The 27989-nt window shown below is 39.7% G+C and overlaps 1 protein-coding gene across 1 annotated transcript in view; it reads right to left on the bottom strand.

The window, feature by feature from the left end:
- The window catches only part of wdr11 (WD repeat domain 11), a 58877-nt gene extending 31111 nt beyond the window's left edge, over positions 1 to 27766 (bottom strand). Inside the window, exons 1-11 of the mRNA XM_063875226.1 lie at positions 27565 to 27766; positions 26158 to 26269; positions 22023 to 22176; positions 21608 to 21781; positions 21176 to 21377; positions 16553 to 16718; positions 12640 to 12742; positions 11602 to 11800; positions 9553 to 9653; positions 5568 to 5744; positions 362 to 446 (exon numbers count right to left, since the gene is read on the bottom strand). Of these exons, the coding sequence (XP_063731296.1) occupies positions 362 to 446; positions 5568 to 5744; positions 9553 to 9653; positions 11602 to 11800; positions 12640 to 12742; positions 16553 to 16718; positions 21176 to 21377; positions 21608 to 21781; positions 22023 to 22176; positions 26158 to 26269; positions 27565 to 27650 (1559 nt within the window). The 5' untranslated portion in view covers positions 27651 to 27766. The remainder of the gene's footprint in view (positions 1 to 361; positions 447 to 5567; positions 5745 to 9552; positions 9654 to 11601; positions 11801 to 12639; positions 12743 to 16552; positions 16719 to 21175; positions 21378 to 21607; positions 21782 to 22022; positions 22177 to 26157; positions 26270 to 27564) is intronic.
- Positions 27767 to 27989: the final 223 nt, after the last annotated feature.

Here is a 27989-nt window from a genome sequence, read left to right as displayed (position 1 = left end):
TGTAAATGTCATCTACACAATAACTTTAACCACTATGTCTGTTGGATTATTTAAATTTTGCTCTTATGGTTGTCGTATTTATGTCCTTGAGCCAAAGCGAACATACTCAGCTGGTTTTCAAAAAGAAACCCAAAGCAAGAAAAAAATACAAGAGCTGACAAGGCACTCTAATTATATGATTGTCAATTGCCTCTACAAGAACTAATGAGCCAGAAAACAATCAACACAAAATGTATCCACCCAGAGCAGATTGACTAACCACTGGGGTTCATCCATCTCCTAATTTCACAGATATTTCATGTAATCCAGAGGGGACTGAGCCACTAACCCCTGCCTTGTTGTGAATACACAGCAATCTTACCTGACTTCACAAGAGTGGACACTGAGTTCTTTGTGGAGGAGACCACTGGTCAGGTTATAGACCAGCACAGACCCATTACTGGTGCCTGGACAGAGGAAACAGAGAAGAGCAGTGCATAAGAATTATGACAGACTGACAGATGGGTCACAAGGCATACAGTTACATAACTTCCCCATCTTTTTACCGCTATGGATCAGAGGGACGGTGTGTCAGTGTGACACCTCTGTGTTCCCTGTCACTGCAGTGGATGTGGATTGAGGCAGCTCATCAAAGCCTGTGTCACTCATATCACAGCCGTAGAACATTTCACCATTTCATCTGCTGCTTGGGTAATGCCTCCCTAAACTCCACCTTATTAAATATTACATTTGACATTGATCGAAAACACTAAAGAGGTTTGACAAATTGATGTTCATACTTTAAAAGAGAAATCTAATAATAAAGTCATTTTGATGTTTACCAATGTTACATTTAACCTCAAGTCAACTTAGAACCTAGAAAAAATGTAAGGACAGATTGTTGGTTCAAATTCAGCATTGAAACAAATTCATCCTTGTGCCTAGCTCAGGCGTATCCTGGCAGTGATGGTTTTGAATGATTTTGTCATCTTCTGGGGATTAAAACAAGTAATGTTTTAGGTTATGACTTTGACAGTGCATGTGCTTATAATAATTTCATGTGTATCATGGGATTATCTCATATATGTTTTTATATTTTAACAAAACAAGTTATAAAAGCACTGGTCTACACTTTCAGCTATAGACCATAAAATGCAGACATCCTATTTACATTATGCTCATGTCCTTTAAATGACTACAACACCTTTGTTGTGGTTTCATAGAATGCCCCAGGCTTATTTAACATTAGTGAAAGAAAAAGTGCTTGTAAACAGGCAAAAACAATTGAGGTTATAACCCAAGTAAGGAAGCTGAAAGCTGCAACAATGAAAATAATTACTCAATTGTGGAACATTGCCAAAACAAGGCAACAACCTGCAGCAGATGTGAAAGCACATTTAAAAGACCACTCTCACGATGCTTGGAAATTGTTTGACAAGGATTTTGGGGGTTTATTTTTTATGTTTGTGGTGCACACAGACAGGTGCAGCAACCCATTTGCTTTTATAGTTATCTTGAGTGTGATGAAGCCACACTGATATGGCCTGTCCCTCTGCAAAAGGGCTACACTTGGTTCCAGGAAGGCAACCACACGCTGACACAACTTCTGGAGGTGGTGAGAGGCAGTACCGCAAAAGAAATCTGTATGTGTGTTCCCCGCCCACTCCCTGTGAAGCTGATAGATGGCATGTAGTGTCGGACTGTTGGACATTTCTGTCAAGCTGACAGGAAGTGGGTGGACGGAGATAAACATAGATACTCCCGACTATGAGTTGCTTCAGAGCCAACGTTTGTTTACTTTAATCAAGATAATCAAGAAGATGCCGCCCCACTGTTTGGCAGTGTGTGGTGAGATTCAGATTAGACATTGAACACACCAATCAAAAAGATGTATTAGCAGTTGTTTAGATTGTCCCTCCATTGTATCTTCACAAAGTGCTCTGTCATTCCAATGCTCAGAAAAGTGTTAAAACATTTTAAAGTTTGGAGTTTAAAACATTGGATTGATGATGAATCAGGTTCTTTAAAAAAATGCATTTCCTACCAACCTCCTAATACTTGATTAGAAGAATGACAACACTCATATCGAAAGTATCATATCTTTTCTTGGCCTGGTATAGGGTCTTTTAGTGAACTACAAATGTAACGGAAATTACCATCAACAGACCACTGGAGAGGAGAATGAGAATCAATCCATTTGATAATTGTTGTGCTTTTAGAGTTGCATGCCCGAGTCGCTTTCAAATCAGTGAGAAGTTCATTTCTCACATTGCAATTGACACGTTTATTTTTTGCTGTGTCGATTCTTTATTCTAATCTAAATGGGGTTTCATTTTGCAGATCTAAACAATGCATCAAAGAATAGCTGTGGGGGAAGCATGGATAAATAATTTAAGCATGCCTAACTTAGATGATTGGGAATGGTTGTCGGTTTCGTCAGTGCTTGTGTACATGTCACTGATAAGGAAGGCTCAGGGCAATGTACCTATCTTTAATGGAGCTGTCAGGTCTCACCAAGATTACTGCACTTTAGATAGGAGACAAGACCACATTGCTTCTGGGTAGTGAGGTTGGCTGCACAGCTTCTGTAACCTTTCTTTTGGAAGCAAGGAGACTGAGAAGGGGGAAGTGAGACGCAGATATTGAGAAAACTGAGAGAGGGAAGCCGTAAGTAACTGTATAGGACAATCTGGTCGGCAATTTCATCTCCTAGTGTTTTTCACACCATCAGCATAACGCTCATGCTTTATTTGCACCCAGAGGAAAGTGTAACATCTCAGTTTCCCTTGGCTGTTGTTGCATGTGGTGTTGGAGGAACTGAGAATCCCCTTTTAACTCAACTACACATTAGCGACAAACCCTAATGCATAATGGGAATAAGCCAAGAAAGAGACAGTGCACTATCTGCCAAGAACTCCCTCATGGATCACTCTGGATTTAATGATCAGGTGTATTCTCTGGCTCCTGGTAAACAAAAAAGGTGACAGATGCCAAAGCCTGCCAGATCTTCTTTGACAGTACCAAGCTTGGCATCATTACTGAGGGAGAGACAACAGCAATTTTAAGCCAGGAATGTAACCAATTTCAACAGCATGACAGTGAGGCCAATACCACATTTGAAGGCTCCAAATGAGGATTTTCCTACTGGATCTTCTATAGTTGAATCGCCTGAACTTCTTTCCCACCTTTAAGCAGAGATGTGCCTTCCATCTAACTCCCCGACATAATTATCCAGTCTCCAAAACTTACTATTCACAAAAGAGCTCATAGGATGTGAAACAAAAGCCACATTTTAATAATACAGCTAGAGACTGTTTAACTGCTTGACTCTGCAAGCTGACTTTGGGGATCTGACAAAGGATGTGCAGAGAAAACTAAATCGCCTTGTTCTAGTTTCAGATTGAGAGCGCCAATGGGAACCAGCTGTGCCAAGTCGACCCCACACCATCCGCGGAGTGATGGGCTCCTACTGCCCCAGCTCCAGAATTCACTGATTGGATTTTGTTTTTTTAAATCAAAAAAAAAATAATGGTGGTGGTTGTTTTTAAGAAAAGACTAAAACAGTTGGAGAACAGCATTGTTCTCTTTAGGCCTTTAAAAGGACTATACAGTCACTACGTAATAATGTGTAATCTTGATTTAAGAGATCTGTGTCCCACTGTTGTAGATGTGTTCAAAGTGACATAAAGACAGATTTTAAATGGTTGTAAGATGTGTAGGTTGAGAGTGTTATTATTCATCTGCTTGTCAGGGGCTCTGTAGGTGGTAATATATCTTTGAGGTATGATTCAGTTGTGTTGGCTTTGTCAGGGGAATGAATGTAGCCTATTTTTCAGGTTGACATCTAAACTGTAGGTTTACTGCATTGGGAAGAGAACAGCAGTAAGCCTAGGCTTTGGGGAGATATAACAAAGGCTGATATTTCCGATGAACTCCATGCCTTTTGCATCATTTGCATTTGCATATACTCACTAACTATCTCAAAGACTCAGATAATAAACATTTAGGTAAGGGAAATACCAATCAACATGCATTGAGGCACATAGAAAAAATGATTTAATCAAAAATGTGGAAGTGTCAGGAAGCTTAAGAAGACTCCAATAATGTTTTACTGCAGCAGAAATAGATTAATAATTGGACTACAAGAGAATATTAAAAGGTAAAACTGTAATCCAAATTTAAATATAATTATTATTGGGAATTGCTGACCTTGTTATCACTTTGACAGATCCCTACAACTGCATTCAATATATTTGATAATTCAGTTTGAAGTCAAAGTCGGCTTGACTTAATGCTTGTCTTCATACAGTATCAGAAGCTCTTCATTTCCTGTTTCGTGACGCACCAATGTTTTAAGGTATGGCTCTGCTGATATTCATTTCCAGTGCTTATTATCTCTTCAGACCAAACTATGGATGCACAATGATAAAAAGCCTGGACGTGCAAGCGTTAACATGTTGTAGCTGCGGCTGCATATTCATTCAGCCCTGTGCCCAGTAAAGCACTCGTCTCTCACTGGACAAGTTGTGCTGTCATCACTGGGGAGCAAAATGTCATAAATCTAACCAGACAAGCTGCTTTTTCTGAAGCCCAAACCTGTGATTGTTACAGAGATGATTTAGTGAATGAAAAAGTATTTTGTTTTTGGTCATTTTGGGACTGAACTTGGGTATCTCCAATTCATGCCTTGAATGTCTAAACGTACTTTTAAATCCAAAACATGTTAATAGCTATCAAACTTTTAAGCTACCCTGAATAATGTGCACTACTTAAGATATATTGTGTTGCTCATACATTCTGTTATTTTAAACTTGTACTTGTGAGTAAATGAGTATTTTTACACAGTTCTATTTCTCTTGAGCAGAGGATGCATTATGGGCCACAGTTAAAGGCCATTTAACGGACAATCAGTCAGAAATTTCAATCAGCCTTAAATAATTTACCCTTGCTAAAGGTAGTAAAAGTAAATGATGAAGCTGAACAAATGGTAAATGTACTGCAAGGAGTGCAATTACAAAACTTTTCTAGTGTATTGTTTGGTTAATCATTGTTTTATGACCAAATGCCTGCAAACTAATAACATTCAAATGTGCCTCAGCTAAACTTGTGCTAAATGTTAGCAAGCTTTTTAGGGAGATTAGTGCAGGTGCTATTGTGTGTTTGTGTGTGTGTCAATTGCTAAGGCTTTGACTGTGGAAGTGAACAATAAGATTTGACAACTTTAGTTACATGCACATGAATATTATTTACACAATTTCAAGACAACTTTGGCCCTCCACACATCATCTTTAAAAGGCCTACTGTTTTACACCGTTCACTTACAGTTTGTGATGACCGGAAACTCTTCCCACACTGGTCACAGTTGTATGCCTTTTCCAGTGTGGATAAGCTTATGAGATTTCAAACTGGACAGTTGCCTGAAACTATCTCCACATTTGACACAGTAGTATGGTGGTGAAATAATAATGCTGAGCTCCTGACTTTTAGTTATGTTTCACCATACTCCACTATCAGTGAGGAAAAACAGCTCCTTTACACAGAACAGAACATCTCATGCGCATGTGTGTCGATTGTGCATTGTTACCTACCTATAGCCAGCAGGGGTTGGTAGTGATTGATGTTTTTGGTGGTTAGGGGGGGACACATGCGGATCGCAAATGGTGGCAGTGGCAGACCGGATAGCAGGCCTGTCAGCAGGAACTTCAACTGGACCTCCTGCTGGATGGATGATGGAGGAAGAGCCTCACCAGCTATCAAGGTCTGACCTGGAGATAAACAACAACATTTGCTTATCAAACACATTGAATCTAGAATGCTTAGTACTGCTTTAAAGCAAGAGTGTGACAAAACAGAGATCTTTGTCAGGCTTTGTCAAATCTGTCAAAGCTATGAGAACAAGATTGAATGTCATTTATTTCCGTTTTTCCTGCATCTTAACCCTGGTATGGAATCCGCAATAAATCAATATTACAACTTAAATGGTATGACAACATTGCATAGAGGCAATTAATGGGATTGAAGCTCCATTTCTGTGCTAAAAGGCTGTTTGCCCCTGATCCAAGTCCTTTATTATTGTGATTGCGTTGATACAACTGTGACCAATACAAAATTAGTCGAGCTGATCCAATTTAAATGATACATCTGGTGGCTAAATAACAACTGGATTTTGATCATTCCCTTTAACTTTTCATACTGTGTACAGTATTTTGTTTAATATCTGCGGAGTAGTCTCAGCCTGTAACTGTTTGGGCAGGAAGAGTTGGAGAGGATTTTTGGATCGCTACTCTGAAGCAACCATCCATTTAGATATTGCATTAAAACTGCTGGCAGCACGTGCTTAACTTGTTGGCAACACTTTGGGATTTTACAACATTACTACAAAGCACAATCTGACAACTGGCATACCTATGTTACAATAAAAATGTCAGGATAGATTAAACACAAAAATGCAGCAAAACTTAAAGGAGCCCTATTATGCTCTTGGGGGATTTACTTCTCCTTCTTGTAGTGTGTTATATATATTGATGTTCTATACCACACACTGCCCCCCTGCCTGAAATGCTGGATTGGACTCCTTTGTTTACTTCCTTAACATAATGACATCACTATGTAATACTCACACTTCTATTGACTAGCACTCCAACCCATTTTATGTGATAGGCTTAGGGCTGGAACATCTCTAAGCAATTGACCAATCACAACAGAGCCGGCCTGCTAACCAATCAGAGCAGACTGGGCTCTGGTCTCAGACAGAGGGTGATAAGAGGTGCTGCAGCACAGGCAGTATGAGACAAATAAAGACTGTTTTTAACATTAAACCACGTAAACATGTCCCAGTAGAGACACAAAATACAAATATGAATCTGAAAATGACAAAGCACAATATGTACTCTTTAAGACAAAACTACCACCAGCTGAAGCCAATAAACTGTCAGCAACCACAACAACTACAGTATAGAACAGAGTGCAGAGTAAAGTAGCTCCTGCTTAAACTCCAGAGGAGGATGCATATACCTGACACAAACCTTGGATTTAATTTTTTACAGGTGCGAGTCATCTTGCATCGTATGTGTGTGGATATCTCTCTTTCCCTCTTTTTCAGAACCGAGACAGATTTTTATAACAAAGCTCATTTGGCCACCAACAAACAAACTCTTTCAACTTGGCTTTACCAATTTGATCCAAAGATGTTTCTTGGCTAAAGTGGAAAAGTTTTCATCAAGGCCATGGGGCATTTTTAATAAAGAATGTAAGAGTGAGTTGAGACAATTAAGCCAAGACCGCTGTTTTACACAAGCGTACCCATATCCTACCTCTACTTTAACCCCAGTTTGGTTATTTTGTCATGTTCTCAACTCAAAATCCTCTTCTTCTGTGGATGTTCTGCAGAGCTATAGGGCAGCTCTTAGAATCCAAAACGCCTTGAATTCATAATTGGTACTGATAGAAAAACCATTTAGCTTTCATTTCATGCTCCATAACAACCCTCTTTACATTGGTCTTTCTAAATGATCAATGCAGCTTAAAGATGTAATAAAACTAAAAGGACACTCAGAAAGCGCAGACCACTTTCAAGGCTGTTTCTATAAGTACAAAATAATGCATGTGTCTAACGGGTTTTTTTTTGGACCATGCTACATCCTTTTCTCAGCAAACAGACAAAAAAACGGAATAAAAACATAACTTTCTTGGCAGAGGTAATGAGATGGGGCAGGTCTGCATAAACTGATACAGAAAAAAAAACCCAATCATGTATACAAGAGATTGCAGAAATTGAAAAAGTAAAATGTAGTGGTTTTATAGGTGGCAGCTCTTCCCCTTATCATAATCAGGTCGCCATTACCTGCCTCATTCTCTTATTGTGTCAGCCAATCAGCATAAGGTCTAAACAACAAGCTTGCTATGACAAAATGTATAAGCAACATGCAATACAGTGACATTTCCTCCTAACCAGATCTTTACTCAGCATCTGTCAGACAGAGCCATGCCTCCGGGCAGTGAGTGTGGGGTTTGTTTGTGTGTGTGTGTGTGTGTGCGTGCGTGTGCGTGTGTCTTTCGCCATGCGTCCCTTCATAACTAACTGCGATTCCCTTGACTATCACTGAATCCAACACACAAGTGGAAAAAACAACAGCAAACAAATACACAAAAGACAATAACTCCAGGATCTCATTTATAATTCATACCTACATTTTTTGGCAGTTCTTTATGTGTTTAATAAACAGGAAGGAAAAGAAGAAAGGCAAAAGGAGAAGATAAGGAGATAGAAACCCATTGTAAGCTAAAGGATGAGATGATTAAGAGATCGAAGTGAAAGAGAGAGGAAGGGCCGAACACCCACAGGACAGTTTGTGCAGAGCGGCGCAACTGGGAAATAACTCCAGCCTGTGTAGTGCGCAGTCACACATTACAGCAGAAAGGGAACGGGTGCCCTGAGGCCCACACAACTAAGTGAGATACAATCAAAGATATTACAGGGCACTGTGCACAACAACACTCACACATATAGGTACACACACAGCTTTGTCTTTCACATTTCTTTCTAAAATGAAAGTCATCCATCTAGGGAGGCTGACGAAAGAAGAAGTGATACTAAGCAGACAGAAAATGAAAACACTCACTTTAACATTAGATTATGTTGATGTTGCATGGAAATGAATAAGGAAATGAAAGTGTATTTGTTCCTCTGATCTAATCCATTTCAAAGTGGAAAACAAATTATAAAAATGATCCAGACGTAATTAATTAGGAGTACTGCATTGCAATTAGATGTCCTCTATGTCCGTCCAAAGTGTTAAATCAGTCACTTAATCATTTTAACCTATTAGAAAATGAATGTAAAAATGTCATGATTATCACAGTTTTTGCCAGAGCAGCCATTTGCAATAACCTGACTTTTTTATAAACATACTAAGGCTGTTGACGTTAAGGTGTTAACTCTCAAAATGAATTAAAAAACCATAACGAGATAAAAAACATTAACACTAATAAACCATATTACTAATAAACCCAGAGATTCTTACCATGGCATTTAAAGGCAAAGAAAGCACAGGAATTGGAGCAAACTACATGTATTGCACTGACTAGAGGCCACTAGACATCAGTAAGAACCACGCCTACTACTCGCTTTAGGTCTGGTGAATACAGAAGTAAGGCATTTAGCTGAAACATGCCCGTTTCTTAAAGTTGCAGAAGAGTGAGAGACAGTAGACAAGATCTCCCCAGTAGAAACATAGAACTCGCAATATGAGAGCTGCAGCAACATCACTAAAATAAGAGTATATGCCGTGTGTAACACAGAATTATACAGAGGGGAATCACAGCAGCTCTCCATGAAAGCTATGCGTACTTCATGCAAAAAATTCAGGTCCTTCAAAATTAAGCTGAGATGTTATAATGAATAGAAAAAGCTGCACTAATACAGACACAACAAGATGTAACCAATCTAAAAGGAGATATTCATTTTCTACCCACTGTATGTGAGATTTTGCCTTAGAAGCATGGTGGATATGCATAGCCCATCATGTCCGGTGCTTGGTACATGGGTTAATTGTGATGAGTGTTCAGTCCTACCGATCATGCTGTTGAGAGAGAGATCCTGAATCCTTTTCTGGTTCGTGCCCAGTGGAGATCCACAAAATGAAATGGGGGTGTAGAGCGGCGAGAGCCCAGAACTGAAAGAGAGGGGGAGAGGAAGAGATAATTAATACATCTTTTTTGAAAGCATGACACAGATTACTTATTAAAACCAAGTGAATGGAGAGGGAATAATGTATAATGCTTGTGCGAATGATGAATGGGATTCACCTTTTAATAAATTACTGAAGGAGATGGCAGCTTTAGTAGAGGATGACATGTCTACTGATTCCTTCTATTGATTAGATGCTGCTCGATAAAAAATAGAGCCGCTTCCTAGAAAAAATATTTTTAAGACTGCTGCGGTGAGGGAGCTTACACACTCGGGGCCTGACCTGTAATCGAGCGAATACAGCGGAGTGGAATGTTCTCTTAATAACTCTTCTTAATTTATCTCTGCTGCTGATGAATCATTATTCATGTCAGTAAAAAGTGAGCAAGTGAATGTTAAAGAGGACATATACTGCTCATTTTCAGGTTCATAATTGTATTGTGTGCCTCTACTGGAGCATGTTTGAAAGTTTTAATGTTTCTAAATGTCTTTATTTTTCTCATACTGCCTGTGCTGCAGCACCTCCTTTCACCCTGTCGGAAACCAGATCCCAGTCTAATTCGTTAGCTGATTGGTAGACCATTTAGAGATGTCCAGCCCCCTTAGTAAGTACAATTTCTTGAAGTGCTAGCCAATAGAAGCAAAAGTGTTACATAGTTATGTCACAAGGGTTTTGTGCCCTCTTACTTTCAGCATGTACCCTCATACCAAAATGCAGAGTTTCCCCGGAAAATGTTGAACTGATGCCAGAAAACAATATTTCTGTTTGTCAAAAACTGTATAATACTCAAAAAATAAAATAAATAGACTGTCAGATGGCAGAGAGAGCTTTGTTTTTACGGAGCGCTGAATAAATACCGGATCGATGTCCAGTGGGTCTGCCGGTGGACGAGTGGCAGGCAGCAGGCTCACACTGAAACTGTGATTTCTGAATTAGAACGATTCTGGTTTTTTTTCTGTAGCGGAAGTAAAGAAACTGTAACTCAGGTTTATTTGTTGTTTGAGGTGAAATATATGATTCAGCAGCTTTAAGACCTGAAGAAACTATCGTCTCCTGCTTAGCTCAAATGCATTATTTTAACCAGAAAGTGGCCGTACGGCGGGGCCGTTATTTTGACCAGAAGTGATGTTTGTGCCCTCATAGTATATTTTTCGAGAAAAAATACCCTGATGTCACTATGTTACAGAAGTAAACAAAGGAGTCCAATGGAGATCTTTCAGGCAGGGGGGGAGTGTGTCGGAGAGAAACTCCCTTTAGAGGGAACTTTGGGATTTTAGCCTTTGTATTTACATGCAAAAAAACCTATATAACACACTACAGGAAAATCCCCCCAAAAATGTCAGTATGTAGAATGAGACAGATGCCAACAGTCGATAGTACTATAATAGCAAGCCGACCTGACTGAAACATCTGAACCACTAGATTCAAGACCATAATAAAATAATTCAACACAAAGCGTCAAAAAACAAAGACGTGCCGACCATGTTTAATTCAGATCTGCAGATTTTAATTTTTTTATGTGGTTTTGGCAGCAGACTGGCGGATAAATCTCTCCTTGCCTCACGCAGGAAGCCAACTTAAGAGAGGAATACAAAACCGTCTCCTCGACAGAAGCAAGTTAGCGCTCCATCAAGGCAAGCAGGGCTCATCGACTATCTAAACTCTGTGCACCTCCTCAGTTCGCTATAGTCACTAGGAACACTACATTTAGGTCAGAAGATTATTCTGTTAAAGTCCTTTGTACAAAAGTATTCAAACGTTCAACTTCTCCCTGCTAGTTCATTCCCAATCTTTAAGAAAATGTAATTTGAGGATTTCATCAGAATCAGACTGAGAATACCGCTGTTTACCCCGGGGGGAAATAAAGTAAAGTGACAGTTGTAAAATTTTCGAAAAAAATATGAAGTTGAAGTTAAAATCTTTATGCATGTACCTTTGATTGGTGACAGCCCTGCCGGTGTGGGCTTTGAGCTCCCACAGCATGGCTCTGCCGTCGCTGACCATTAGCGCAGCGCTGTTTTCGTTGACGGGGCAGATAACCATGCGATATGGCCGGACTGTCTTGGTGACGCGGATGGCATCGCACTGAGAACGCAGGTCGTACAAAAGCTCGTGGGTACTCTGCTCTGGGTCTGAGGGAGAGGAGGAGGGGTGGAGAAAGTTGAACAAATTGAGAAGTAAGATAAGATTAGATAAGATAAGATAAGATGTACTTTATTGATACAAAATTAGGATTTGTTATCATTGCAGCAGCATAAAAAAACAAGGCATTGGACATAATTAGAAATTAAAAGAATAGAAATAAACAATGCTTAAACATAAACATAAATAGAATAGAAATAAACAGAGTAGAAAATAAACAGATGAAGATAAAGAATCTATAGGCTATATAAGCAGAACAAAAGGGCAGGATGGGAGCGTGCAGGATCGAAAAAATAAGGATTATTGCAGGAGATAAAAAATGGATAAAAAAATGAATGGAAATAAAAAAGGGGAAAAGTGGATGAAGACATTGAGTTGATTTCATTTTAAAAAGGGAAACATATAAAGGTAGATTGGCAGCGTGAGAAAGTCTGATTGCGATGTGAAGAACATTTTAACATTAAGTGTGAGAAGAGAAGGGAGATATGCGGAGATAAGAAAATAAGACAAGAAATAAGTGAATAAATGGCTCACCAAAGGAAATGGCAGGAAGGAAAAGAAATAGAGTAACATGGAAGAGATGGCAAGGAGAGTAAGTGTGGGGAGGAAGGGAGGGACTCTCAGCAACAAAGGACTCCCACTGGACTATAACACTCAGCTAAAGATAAATGAGAGCAAGAGGCTAAATGCTCACTGGAGCATAAAGCAAGGCTACAGGCCCTGACTGCAGTGTCTGAGGAGGTGATGACGGGGGATAGCACAGTAGTGAGAGGGATTAGTGAGGGAGTAAAACACACAGCCAGCATGTACTTTCAGGAGGTTTTATTACCTGTTGCTTCCTCTTGGGTTGTAGTAGAGCGACACACTCGGAGGGTGATACAGCCGTTCTCATGGAGACAGTAGAGCGCGTCCCGCTGAGCGCAGGGAATCACCTGGACAGAGAGGGAGGCAGGGAGACAGGTGAGGATGTGTGGGTTCAATATCAAGTTTCCCAATTGTCTTTTTAAGATTTGGTAAAATTTGGTTACATTTCCATAAAAATACTCAATTCAATGCATGTGGAATTTAGAAAAACTCTCAGTTCTTATAAAAAGAAAATGAAGTTGCACAAATGAAATACAAATGATCATAACAATATTCATATAAAATAGAAATTCTATAAATGAAGGATCTGTCCTAGTCGTTCAGTGATGAAATAGCATGCTGCATTCATTCTGAGTCCTTTTATCACATGAATCAGAAGCTATTGAAAGAAAGTCTGACTTTTTCCATAAGAATATCCATTAAAATAAAAATAAATAAATCCAACACAAATAAGTGTGTCTTTACTGTCTAGTGACGTACTACAAAGCTGCTTTGTTTTTTAGGAGACTAATAATTAAATCTATTATGGTCCTTCTTGCTTGACCTTGTCAGTTGTCAGACCCTAATAATAATGAAACAACCCAACAGAAAAGCTGGGATCTAATAATGTATGGGGATTTTCATAAAAAATGTACTCCATTATCAGAACAGGTTCAGTATCATTTCCGGTTCAATGAACAATCACTTAAGTGTTTAAGTTCTACATAACATAAATGTGAGTCATTATATTAACTGAGCTTATGTGATAATGAAAATACATGCCTGAGTGCACTTTCAATGGACAAAACAAGCAAAAGGCATCCGTTTTGAAAATGCTTATGTTTAAAAGATCAATTGTACCAAGAACATCGCTACGGAGAACCAGAAATATGGATACATTTTCATCTTAAATGGTAAATCTGGAGTTATGTTAATATAAGTTAACTTATATAAGCTATAACTGTATATGGACATTTCAATTGTTATATGTTTTTACAATTATGAGCATCACCTTTGTTGTTCTAATAATTTTTAATCCAGATCCCCCCACATTATTTGCATTTCATGTACAGCTACCTGATAAATGGGAACACTCTGGACTACAGTGTATATGTGCCAAATCTGACAGTGTGCAGTATAGATGTGTCTATATTTCCCTGTCTTTCCTTGTAGCGTCTACACTCCGACCTGGACCTTTGCTGCAGCGGTGTCATCAGTCATGCAAATTGGCCAAGAGACAAGCACTTTATAACACTTAGAGGAGGGAGGCGTTGGCCGGACAGCGCCTGGGCGGCTGAGTAATACCCCTGGACTCCTGGCTCTGTGACTGCAGGACTTACTCCTCGACTACAAAGGCTTGTTCTCCATCTTTGTACTGTTTAACCATGGACATGTATTAAAAACAAGATCGCTGACAGCCCCAAATAAGTATGATTTATGGGAGCGACATATAGTTTACAATTTCACGCTCACAGAAAAAGGCCAACGGGCTGTTGTGATGAACGGAGGAAGAGTAATCCGGGCATTGCATTGCATAGATATAGAGCAGGTTATATATTTCAAATGGCATATTATGGCTAAAATAGAGTTGAACTACCACAGTGAAAAACACAAGATACACAACAACTACAATGGTTATTTGCACACAGATGGACACAGAGTTGGGAGTGTAAGCAGAGTGAACAGAGTGACATTAAGAGACAGCTTCTGTTCCATTACTGGCTCTGCCACCGTGACAAATCCTCTGTCTAATACCCTCACAGCATTCATCAATTTCCAATTAGACATTCAGACAAAAAAAATGGGACAGCCACCTAAAGGTCATCGGTGCTGCTGACTGTGGTGGTAGAAAGGAACATAAAGTTGGAAGGTATGTAAGGAAAGTGAGATTCTTGTGCTGTCGCTAAAGACCGCCTGGCATTGCTGTTCAGTCATCAGACCTTAATGAGGTGAGCACTGAGAAGGAGGAAGAAAAGCGGAGAACTTCATTATATACGACAGGCGGAATTGGCTCCCAGGGAGAATCATTGATAAAAAAAAAAGACCGGTTATGGTAGACCCCTTCAAGTATAGTAATGAAGGTGGAAACTGGATCATATTATGGGAAAGAAAGTGATGAAGGAAGCGTGTTGGAGCGAGACAGCACAGCCGTGCTTTCATTTATCTCGCCCTGACTAACGAAGACGTCAGTGCAGAAATTGGGGAAAGTTTTCTCTGCATGAACCTTCAGAATGCAAAGAAGGAACGTCTTTCTGTCAGATATGAGAGTCTGCAATTAAAGAAATATACAAGATGAAATCATTACATAACATTCATATAAAAGATTTATAAAAGATCAGCCTACTCATGATGAATGCATGCAAGTCATTCTGCCTTTAAATGAAGAGAGAGAGAAAGTCACTTTTTATCATAGTCATGAACTTCCTAAATATCATAAAAAATAATAAATAAATCAACCAGATAATGTGTCTATTACTGTCTAGTGACACATAAATTTTGTGGAACAATAATTATGTAAACAAAGTCATCTCATACTTGTCATTCAACCCTAATAATAATGAAACAACCACAGAAAGTGTCAATTGGATTTTCTTAAAGTCTCTCACAAAGGTTAATCTTCCGCACACACTAGGTTGTCTCATTAAGATCATTATTAGGCTTATGATTGACCTGAAAACAAGCAAGATCCTTTGAAATGCTCTTAAAGCAATGTACAGACATGTATCGGGCCATGTCATTCTAAGGAAACTGGATTATTTCAATTAAAGTTTTCTTGTTGAGATCTGAACTGGTTAGGCATTCAATTGTAATGTTTTACAAGGCCACCTTGTTGTCCTGATTGTTTTAATCGTCAGATACCCCCCACATTATTGCATTCATTCAGCTCCTTCTGATGGAACGGAGGTGTTATCGCTCCAAATCTCACGATTCATGTGGTCACATTCCTTCTTTCCTTTAGCCACATCTGCCTGGTCCCTTTGGCAGGAGTAAACAGTCAGCCAAATTGAGCCCCAAGTAGACAAGCATTTATAACACTTATGAATGGCTCTTCCTACCCCCAAAACACCTGGACTCTGCTGTGATCGAGTTTATCTCGACACAAAGGTTTCTCCATTTTGTTACTGTTACCAGGGACATTTCAACAAGATCGCTGACAGCCCAAATAAGTATGCAATTTCATGGGAGCCTATAGTACATTTCACGGCTCAAGCAAAAGGGCAACCGTTGGAACGGAGAAGATTAAGTCCGGCGGCGATTAGCAGTTATATTGCAATGGTACTCGGGTAATAAGTTTGAACTCTCGCAGTGCATAACACTAGATCCAACCTTCAAGGGTTTTTGCACACAGTTCTTGTGATCATTGACGTGGGAGTGTAGCGTGGACCCAGAGAGTGAGATTAGCAGAGCTTCTGTTCCATTACTCTCTGCCCACGTGATCCTCTTCTACACCACTCACGCATATCATCAATTTCCATTAGCTTCACAAAAACATGGTGCAGTCACAATTCTGTCTCGGGACTCTGTTGACAGCATTTTGGATTTGGCAAGTGGAGTTCTTGGCGTCTAAGACCTGCCTTGGTTGTGTCAGTTGTCCCTTTATAGACTGAAAGAGTGAAAAAGGAGATTCATTATACGAACGAATGGGCCCAGAGGAGAATCTTAAAAAGAATAAGGTCTGTGAAGTAGAATCCTTCAGTTGTATGAGGTGGAAAATATCATATTATTAGAAAGGTAAAATTTACCAAGAAGTGCTTCATTAAAGACTACAATGTGATTGCCAAAAACCTAGGTTACTCTCTTTAGGTTTGCAATTTCACAAACTTTGATTCCCTTCAAGATATACAGAATAATCAGTACCAGTAGCTTTTCCTGTACATGTACTGTACGCCGTGCCTCACCTGAATGAAGGGCACCCCGGAGCGCTCGATGGCCACCACACCCACGGTCTGGCTGAGCTCCAGGTCCAGGATGAGAATCTCTCTGGGGTAAAGCAGCAGCATGTGGTTCCTCTTGGACGGCAGGTAGGACAGCTGCAGACAGTCGTTCAACGTCACCGCCTCCGCACTGCAGCGCCACAGGGAAGAGGATGACCGGGGAAGGCACAAAAAGTAGAACATTTATTACAGTGTCAGGTTATCTTTACTGGGAAAAATGTTCTCAGAAAAAAAGGTAAGATACTGTAAAAGGCTCAAACCAATTTACCCATTTAATGTTAAATGAATGTATTTCCTACATGTCGGCTGTTCTCGTTTTAGGCTCAATACACCTCACACAAGACATTTTGAAAAGCAAATTTTCTTTTTTTTTTATAGGAAATTAAAGATTGTCCTATTTAGCAGACACATCACCAAAACGATATGATATGACTCTGTTGCAACAGCACACTCATGTGCAAACACTGCAATGTGATGATGGATTTAAAACAAGCTTTAAAGAGAACATATTATGCTCTTTTTCAGGTTTCATCTCTGTATTTTGCACCTTTACTGGGACATGTTTCCATTTTTAATGTTCAAAAAGCTCTTTATTTTTCTCATACTGCCTGTGCTGCTGCACCTCTTTTCACCCTCTGTCTGAAACCAGAGCCCAGTCTGCTCTGATTGGCTAGCTGGCTGGCTCTGCTGTGATTGGCCAACTGCTTAGCTATAACCGTACCTTAGCCCATCACACACAATGTGTTGGAGCACAAGCCAATAGTAGCACGAGTGTTACATAGTGATGTCAGGGAGGTGATGGAAGGCTGTGGCTCAGTGAGTTAGTGCGCTGATCTTCAGATCAGGGGAGCACTGATTCCATCCCCACTGAACATTAAACCGCACAAAAAACGTATATAACACACTACAGGAAAGGGAAAACCCCCAAAAGCATGATAGGACCTCTTTAATTAAAAAAATGTCTCATTCCTAAAATATTTTTATTTATGTCTTCCCATACAGAAGTGTGGATGAATTAGCTAGTCACAGGCAAATGATGGAAACTTAAAAGTGAATTTAATATAATGAAAGGACGCTGATTAATTTATTTGCAGCATCACAAAAAAAACACCTTCCATTATTTAAGGTGTTTGAAAAATGCATGTTTCCTGTAAGTCCTCTCATGTGTGTTTAAGTCATTACCGATGCTATATCCCCTGCAGCAGAAAGGTTTGATCTCTCCATTTGACAACAAAGGCATCACAAATACTTCAATTCAATCAACAGGGAACAGAGGGCAGATTTGGCAGAATTTATGAGCAGGGCCATGGTCATAACTCATTCCTACAGCTTCATTCCTCTAGGTCACCATGAGATGAAATAAAAGAGACAAACTTTATAACACAATGGAGATCATTATCATCTGGGGAAGGGTGCAACAGATAAAATGGACTCAATTGGGTAACCTTTAGGAGTTGCTGAGCTAAATCACACTGTTACTGAAGTCAGGCGAAGCAGAGAGGGGGCTGAAATGTCTGAGCAACCAAAGGCAAAGAATCATCAGAAAGAAAGAGTAAAAAGCTCTTCTGTGTATGAGATGGAATAAAAGACAGAGCTTCAGAGAGACAGAGGAAAGAGATGAGAAAGTCCTGTCAACCAAACCATTGCAAAAAATTCAACTTTATTTCCAACACAGTCCTCTATGCGGTGAATAACCCATGAAGGTTGCAGCAGCATACATAGTAATACACTGCCACATACCTGCACACACACCAAGCACATGAGGCAACCTCAGAGGACCTTTTTTTATTGTTTATTAATGATGAATAAACATCAATGACCCAGAGGACATTCAAATCAATTGCTATAAAAGCTTGGTTGATGTCTGGGTTTGATCACATGTCCGCCAAAGGGCAGGTTATGTTTTTGGCTCTGTTACTCTGTCAGCGAGATTACAATACATCTTCTGAATACATTTTCATGAAACTATCTGGAAGTGTGTCGCATAGGCCAACAAAGCTCTCATTACATTTTGGAGAGGATCCAAATTACAGGGCAGACACACAAATCACTTTTCACTTTCATTAACATTGCAAGGGCAGTCATGTTGAATTTAATTGGTGTTGAAATAATTGTAGAGGTAGTTTTTGACTGGGAAAATTTAAATGAAGCCCCTGAAGATATCAGCTACGGCCTGAATTTGACATCTAGCTGAGGCAGAATACAGGATTCTATAACTGGATTCAATGAATGTCTTGTTACCAAGGTTATTGTAACTTACTCACTATATACCGTCCACTCATTTTACACCCTGTCACAGCTGTATTAAGTTAGTACTCATTCAAAAAGGAGCATCCTTCTGCTACATTAAAGTTGGTGAAACACTGGCTGGATTGTTATGAAACAGTCAAGGGAAACAAAATCCTTTTTTTTGTGTGTGGTTGATAAACCAACCACACAAAACAAATACATTTTGTTTCCCAGTTTTTTTTATTGCATTCCTGCATTAGCACATTGAGAACAGGCTGCTACTGTGTGCCGGTGAATGGAGGTTCGGAGGCTACAGGCTTCACTCTTCAGTAAAGGTAAACACGTTTATTGTGCCCTGCTGTGTGGAAAACTACTCAGGCTGCCTGCAGCATGAACTGATGGAAAAGCTGATTATTAGCAGATTGACTTCTTTATCACAACAACATGAGTTCGTTATGGTTGCTCTTTCTCAGATTCATAAGTTGCTCTTCTCTGGTTTTTGTGCTTTCCAAAATTCTGGAACAAACAGTGTAAACCTCATGGGCTGTGGGCAGGTACTGACATCTTAAGAATATGTCATATTAAATGTATAGATATTAAAATACAGACAAAAGTGTCCATGTGTGTGTGTTTTGGGGTGGTGAAGCCAATGTGTATTATCATGATAAAGGGACCATGTCAGTGCTGGCTTATAAACAGATTAATAGATATCTCATTAGACACTAATGTCTATGATATCATACTGTTTTCAACATGTTTCTGATGACATACATTGAGATCAGTCTTCTTTAAATACCACAATCTATCAACCACAGGCAGTCAGCACCAGAGAGGAGAGACTGGAACACGGACAAAGGCGTAATGATGGAATACCACATTTTCCAGAGCAATTACACACTGCGTTATAGGTGAGGGAAGAACGTGTCACACACCAACAGAAGACACAAAGAGTGAAATGGACACGGCGGCAGAGTGGAGTGAGAGAGAATAAAGAAAAGTAAGATTAATGGAGTGTTTGTTATTGGAGCTGGACAGAAAGGCGGCTATAAATACGCCTGTGTGAGAGTCACAGCCACTGAGGCAGGAAGCAGGCAGCACATCAAACAGGCCTTTGGTCCCTGAGCCACTAAAACTTTTTGTAAAGTTAAGTCTAACACAATTTAAATTTCAGAATTCAGTTTAATACTAAATGGAGAGAAAAGGAGGTCATTCACTCGTTTTTGTAAATTGCAGTATCGAAAACAGGTGAAGTCACAACACATAATACAGTCATTGATTTGACATGTTCATCCCTGAGAAGGAAAATCCAATTTTGAACTTTGTCCAACTGATCAATCTCAAATCTTGTTTGGGTAGAACAAATAAACAACCTCAGGCACAAAACGAAAACATAATCCAGAATCCATTTTTATTCTCCTACAGTGAAGCCTGTTATTTCATCCTTTTAACAGAAACATCATTTATGACTGCATCAGATTCCTCCGCTGTGATCAATAGTTTGTTTTTTGTATAGTCCCAAACATCATTTCTGCCATACGTCACTTCTTCCAAAGACGCAACTAGACTAAACCACATAGTGACATCACTATGTAACACTACCACTCCAACACATTGTATGCTATTTGCTAAGAGGTGAGACATCTCTATGCATTTGTACAATCACAACAGAGCCGGCCAGCTAACCAATCAGAGCAGACTGGGCTCTGGTTTCAGACAGAGGGTGAAAATAGGTGCTGCAGCACAGGCAGTATGAGAAACATAAAGACCTTTTTGAACATTAAACCATGGAAACATGTCACAGTAGAGACACCAAATTATAAATTTGAAACCTGAACATTAGCAGAATATGTCCTCCTTATATATTGAAATAAAGGGGAAGAGCATCCCATTTAACAGAGACACAAAAGGAGTGTATAATTGGCCTTTCCACAAATCAAGATGCAAACAAGCTGACTCAACCTGCTAAGAGCTTATTCAATGGTGTATTGCACGCCACAGAATCTTTAACTTTGTATTTCACACTCATTTATCTTGGACTGAAACTTTGTGGCTGCATGTTGACCGCAGCAGAGGACATCACATTGCTGATGGCTGTAGATTCATCATGGGTCAAGGGCGCATTAAAACTCTTTGTAGCTTTTGGTGCCCTTAGAAATTGTTTGATAAAACTCTTGGAACTGCTTGTATAAAGTTCTGTGATGTCCCAGAGCAATGCCCTTGAGTCGCACTGGTTGTAGTAAAAACTTTAGGGGCGTTAATTAAAATGCAAAGAAGGTTGTTGGTGGATTTACTGACATATGGGCAAGGGTCTGACAGGTTTTAAATTAGCAATACATTTATTAAAAATTTCAGACTTACGTGGGTTTTTCATTGGTGATGAGCACTTTGACCTTGTTGAGGGCCTTCTTGGCGCCTGTGGGGGCCGGGGTAGCGGCTGGGGCAGGCTTGGTGTGGGCGGGGCTTGCATGAGGGCTGGCGATGTAGACCTTTTTACCTGCGCTTCCCGGCGGTTTAGAATGGGAGAAGTCCGTGATGAAGACTATTCCTTCACTGGTCAGCACTGCCAAAGAAGACAGAAGAAAATGTTTAAAAGCGGCATATGCTGTCACAGCAGCAAAGATCAAATATATTTATTTCCCTTTAAAAAGGAAGGCAACAAAGTCTCTCTCATATGTGTAATCTTAATTCATCTTAAGTCTAATTCCAACTCCAGTTACAGAAAAAGTGAACAAAATGAAAAATGTAAACAGTGGATAAACAAAAGCTGAGACAAGTTTGTTGATCACCTACATGCCATATTGGAGGGGTCAAAGGGGTCAAAAGAGAAGGAGAGGATGTTCTCAGCGTAGCTTTTCTTCCACAGCTTGGTCCCCGTGTCTCCGTTCCACAGCACGATGTAGTTGGGAGGGTGGATGGCTAACAGTAAATCACGAGATGCATCCTGATTCCATAACCACTCCAAGTCTGGCAGAGAAAGAGCAAAAAAACGAGGGGAGAATAAAGAACATAGTAAGTGCCAGAAAGGAAAAGGCAGAAAATAATGGTAAGAGCATCTTAATGAAAACAAATAGCTAACAACACTTCCAAGTTCTCCTTGGCAGGGCCCCCAGAGGGTAATATCCTGCCTGTACAGAACTGAGGGACAAGAAATCAATCCAAGCCTACATGGGAGTAGGGGGGGGGGGGGGGGGGGGGTGTATCTTACCCTGGATAGGTTTAGAGTGTTCCTGGATCTCACAATGGGCAGTGCCGCTGACGACATCCCACACTATGATCTTCCCTGAGGCGTCACCTGAGGCCAGCCGCAGACAGTAGGGAGAGCTCTGGTTGTGGTAGTAGTTCTCCCTGGACCATTTCACCTACCAGACAGCAGAGGTAAAGGACTTTAGAAGAGCTTTAACGTAAGTAACAATACTACAATGTAAATATACACAGCTGCGAGAAAAGGTCCTGCATTCAAATTCCTACTCAAGTAAGTAAAAAGTATAAAGATGAAAAGTACTAGTTTTGTGGTATAGCCCATTTCAGAATCATATATAATACATTAATAGGTATTGATGCACTATTGTTTTCATAACTTCAACATAATATTTGTTAAGTGGTGGGTTTATTTGAAATACTTTAAATACAGCTGGTTAGATATAATAATCTATTTTAAAACACTAATCTCCCTTGGATTATTTTTCCTAAATCAATGACCTACTTTTTGTTGGCTTTTACTTTTGGTCAATTTTACTGTTATCTTAGTTCATGTTTTGGTGTTTTGGAATCTAACTCTTTTTGTTGGTTTTACCTATTTTAATAAGTCATCATGTTTTTCTGTGTTTCATCTCGCTCTGAAAAGCTGCATGAAAGGGGACAAAGTCAAAAGTAACTAAATCTCTACAACAAATGTACTGGGAGTAAAAAATAACAAAATGTGCATCCAAATGATACCAGAGTTAAGTATAAAGAGCATGAACTGGAGCGAAAGGACTACAAATTTGATCTTGAGTACAGTATGAGTAAATAGACTTCCACCACTGCCAAACACAAAACATATGCTTAATGTATGCCAGTCGCTATGGAAACATTGCAACACTTTTACATTTTTCCATTTAAAAAAGAAAATGATGTATGTTACTGAAAACTGAGGCAAGATTGTCTGTAGATGACAATGAAAACGCACACCATAGAAAAGCAGGCTCAAAAGACAAATGACTGTGAACAATCTGCTGTTTATATAATTGATATATATTTGTATTTTTTCCTGAATAGGCATGCTCCATGCTATGCCAACTCCTTCCCTTTCCTCTTTTTCATTCTGCAAGCTTTTGTTGTGTCGGACTGTGTGGTGAGGAATGGCTCGCCGCTCTGGCTGCGGTGCTTTACAAGATTAAAGTGTGCTTTGCAGTGAGGAATGAGAGTCTCCGATTGAGCCCAGGCACTGATAATCGCCGCACGATTTATTGCCCATTATTTACCCTTCTACAAAGCACACAAAACATCAACCATACACACATATAAGCTGTGACACGCACACACACACACACACACACACACACACACACACACACACACACACACACACACACACACACACACACACACACACACACACACACACACACACACACACACACACACAGTTTATACAGAAGCAACCTTTATCAGTGTTGCTTTTGTTGGCTTACAGTAAAGCAGAGCTCAGTGTTTGTGCCAGAAAGCGACCACAACAACTTATCTCAAAGTTGCTAACAATAATACTGATGACATAATACTCCATCAGCACGTGTGTGTTTTTATTTGACGCAGCCTCAGACGGAACATGGAGGGAAAAAAACATATAGTAAAACACTTTTTCATTGACAGCTACTGTTGCTCGGAAATAGGTTGTAAATTGCAATATGGGGAAAATAATTAGATTAACTGACATCAGACAAGCAAAACATGAAATAGGTAGCTAATGCACCCTGTAGTCCTAACTCCTTACTTTCACCCACTAGGAGGCTACTTTGCCTGAAGGAGAGTGATTAGCAGTTGAGGAGACGGACCTGCAGTTAGCGGCTATTGCAACTTGAATTAAGTCAGGGCAAAGCCCAGCATCTGGCTGTGACAGCGAGCTAATGGACCGGCAAATGTTCCTTTGCTAGCAGTTTGAGTATCTTCAGCTGCCAACTGAAGGTTCTCCTTCTCAGTAGCAAGGAATAAAGGTAAGGGAATGTGGGGTGCGCTAGCTATTATCGGTCATTTCTATTTTTTAAGTGTATATTCTTTCCCCCCTTCATGCCCCTCGACGGTATTTTACCTGAAAAGTGCAAAATCAGCAAGAAATTGACACGCATACAGTGGGGCAAAAAAGTATTTAGTCAGCCACCAATTGTGCAAGTTCTCCCATTTAAAAAGATGAGAGAGGCCTGTAATTTTTATCATAGGTATACCTCAACTATGAGAGACAGAATGAGAAAAGAAAATCCAGAAAATCACATTGTAGGATTTTTAAAGAATTTATTTTCAAATTATTGTGGAAAATAAGTATTTGGTCAATAACAAAAGTTCATCTCAATACTTTGTTATATACCCTTTGTTGGCAATGACAGAGGTCAAACGTTTTCTGTAAGTCTTCACAAGGTTTTCACACTGTTGCTGGTATTTTGGCCCATTCCTCCATGCAGATCTCCTCTAAAGCAGTGATGTTTAGGGGCTGTCGCTGGGCAACACGGACTTTCAACTCCCTCCAAAGATTTTTTATGGGGTTGAGATCTGGAGACTGGCTAGGCCACTCCAGGACCTTGAAATGCTTCTTACGAAGCCACTCCTTCGTTGCCCTGGCGGTGTGTTTGGGGTCATTGTCATGCTGAAAGACCCAGCCACGCTTCATCTTCAGTGCCCTTGCTGATGGAAGGAGGTTTTCACTCAAAATCTCACGATACATGGCCCCATTCATTCTTTCCTTTACACGGATCAGTCGTCCTGGTCCCTTTGCAGAAAAACAGCCCCAAAGCATGATGTTTCCACCCCCATGCTTCACAGTAGGTATGGTGTTCTTTGGATGCAACATTCTTTCTCCTCCAAACACGACGAGTTGAGTTTTTACCAAAAAGTTCTATTTTAGTTTCATCTGACCATATGACATTCTCCCAATCCTCTTCTGGATCATCTAAATGCCCTCTAGCAAACTTCAGACGGGCCTGGACATGTACTGGCTTAAGCAGGGGGACACGTCTGGAACTGCAGGATTTAAGTCCCTGGCGGCATAGTGTGTTACTGATGGTAGCCTCTGTTACTTTGGTCCCATCTCTCTGCAGGTCATTCACTAGGTCCCCCGTGTGGTTCTGGGATTTTTGCTCACCGTTCTTGTGATCATTTTGACCCCACGGGGTGAGATCTTGCGTGGAGCCCCAGATCGAGGGAGATTAGCAGTGGTCTTGTATGTCTTCCATTTTCTAATAATTGCTCCCACAGTTGATTTCTTCACACCAAGCTGCTTACCTATTGCAGATTCAGTTTTCCCAGCCTGGTGCAGGTCTACAATTTTGTCTCTGGTCTCCTTTGACAGCTCTTTGGTCTTGGCCATAGTGGAGTTTGGAGTATGACTGTTTGAGGTTGTGGACAGGTGTCTTTTATACTGATAACGAGTTCAAAAAGGTGCCATTAATACAGGTAACGAGTGGAGGACAGAGGAGCCTCTTAAAGAAGAAGTTACAGGTCTGTGAGAGCCAGAAATCTTGCTTGTTTGTAGGTGACCAAATACTTATTTTACCGAGGAATTTACCAATTAATTCATTAAAAATCCTAAAATGTGATTTCCTGGATTGTTTTTTCTCATTCTGTCTCTCATAGTTGAGGTATACCTATGATGAAAATTACAGGCCTCTCTCATCTTTTTAAATGGGAGAACTTGCACAATTGGTGGCTGACTAAATACTTTTTTGCCCCACTGTATATATAGACATACTGTAAGTGCACTGGACCGTTAAAAGTTAACAAACCCACAAATATTTGCTGACTTTAAGTGCAACAGGTATAATTTTGCCTCTAGGAACCACGTGTTCAATAAACACTTTGAGATTCAGAAAGAACTCAATTGGAAACATGAGGCGGGAACCAAAATGTCTTCATCCAACACATTATTTTTGATTAACCTTTAATTGATATATTCTATATGAATTAATCAGTAAACAGTCTGATTACTTTTTTCCAAAGGCTGTATCAAACAGAGCCTAGTTGCAAATGTAAGTCAATTGACAAATGTAATCTATAAAACATTTAGAACAATGGTTAACATGATGAATAGTATGTAGTTGCAGCCCTACAATAAAAATAATAACTGATGAAAAAAGTTTACTTTGTGAACTCACCTTGACCACGTTAGCTTTGTGCCTCTCCAGCACCTGGATGGTCTGAGACGTCTTTGGATCGATGATGAGAATACTGGAGTGACATCCCTGAGCTATCAGCCCCTGCCAACCCCTACAGTAAATGAAAGCCGGAGAGAATGATAGGAAGAGGAGAGTCACAGATAGAGTGAATGATGAGGTAAGTGAGAGAGAGCTGAAAGTTTCTCCTGACACAGAATGAAAAGAGGGGGTCGGTGAGTGCAAGGACATTGAGCCAAAAGCCCAAGTCCACATGAAGAAAAATTCATTTTATTTTATCCATCAATCCACTCCATGTCTACATCATTTTCATCTTTCAGTAGGCATATTTGATGGGACTGCAGGAAGGTCACAAATCAATTCCACATGAAAAATTGAAACCCCAATGCAGTATATATTAAATCTGTTATTTGTACGGACGTTCTATTAAATCACTCCTTGTACAACAGACTGATACAACTCAGCAAAGGAAGTGTGTGCCTTTATCAACATAGTGGAATAATAAAATAGAAAAAGGTAGCTGCAAGTGAAGACTACACAATGTACAACTTAAATCATTAATAATCTTCCATATCATTGCCATGTTTTCTACATGTATGAGGAAAATGATATCCATTGAAAGTGTTTTATTAAAGATGAATGAAAGTCTCAAGTGTTATCGCATAGATTAACATATTAACCATTGCCAGCTTAATAAAACTTGAGGAGACCCTTTTAAAACACATTTTAAGCATTTTCAAGATGCATTTTTTCATCTTTTCCATGACTTGCAATATACTACAAAACTAGTGTTCTGCCATCAAGTTCACTGCTATGATGCTTACGATATTTGACCCTGAGATAGAGATGTTTATTTTATTATATGTTTAGCATCAATGTCATAGTTAGAGGTTTCATATATTTTACTGAGAGTAGTTTAATAGTCTGCCACCTAATATAATAGGGAGGACAAACCATTAGAAACACATTTCAGGACAGAGCAGTCAAGAACAACACATTTGCAACCTACAACCTCAATAATAAACATATAATACGGTTTAATATGTATAGTGTTTTATCACAGGTCCGGCAATGCCATAACGTATAAGAAGTCACAGTGAAGTCGTGTTCCCTGCTAGATTGCTATGGGAAGGTAAGGGTTAAAAAATGCATCAGGCCCAGCAAACTGTCACATCCCTTCACATCACATCACATGACACAGGATGCCTTGGGTGTTTATGTTTTGTTGAGAAAAGATCGTCTTTTTTTGCATGTAGCAATGAAAGGGAACATCTGAATGCGACGCATATATAACATAATATAATTAGCATTTGTAACATGAAATGTCATTCGCACGCAATTACTAAATGAACAAGCTACAGAAAGATGGTAACGTTGTGCAGTACTCACCAATCTACAGCGGTTTTATTCTGCAAATGGAGAGTGCCAGTCAAAGTCCGAGCCGCGAGTTTGATGTTGACAGTGTATGGAATCATTGTTAGTACGCAGTATTGTTGCTACATTAACATTTGTTGACCAAAAGCTGCTAGTGTTGTTTAGCTTCAGCGCTTCGGTTCTGTTGTTGAGATTTCTAACAGGAAGTAAAACGGTGTCTTGGAATGGAACGCCGTGTGGGAACAAATCCCAGCGAGAAAAGGTTCCGCAGCTGAGGCTTCACATTTTCGGTGCGGAACTACAATGTTATTGAAAATGATCTCTTGACAAATTGTCATGTGTGTTTATAGAGAGCAAACGAAAAGTACTATTTTTCCAATATTGACACAACAATGTAATGTCAATATAAAAGTGAAAACATTACATCGACCTTTAACCAA

Source organism: Eleginops maclovinus, chromosome 22, assembly GCF_036324505.1.
Source record: "Eleginops maclovinus isolate JMC-PN-2008 ecotype Puerto Natales chromosome 22, JC_Emac_rtc_rv5, whole genome shotgun sequence".
Classification (NCBI taxonomy): Eukaryota; Metazoa; Chordata; class Actinopteri; order Perciformes; family Eleginopidae; genus Eleginops; species Eleginops maclovinus.
This window is presented reverse-complemented; position numbering and strand designations above follow the sequence as displayed.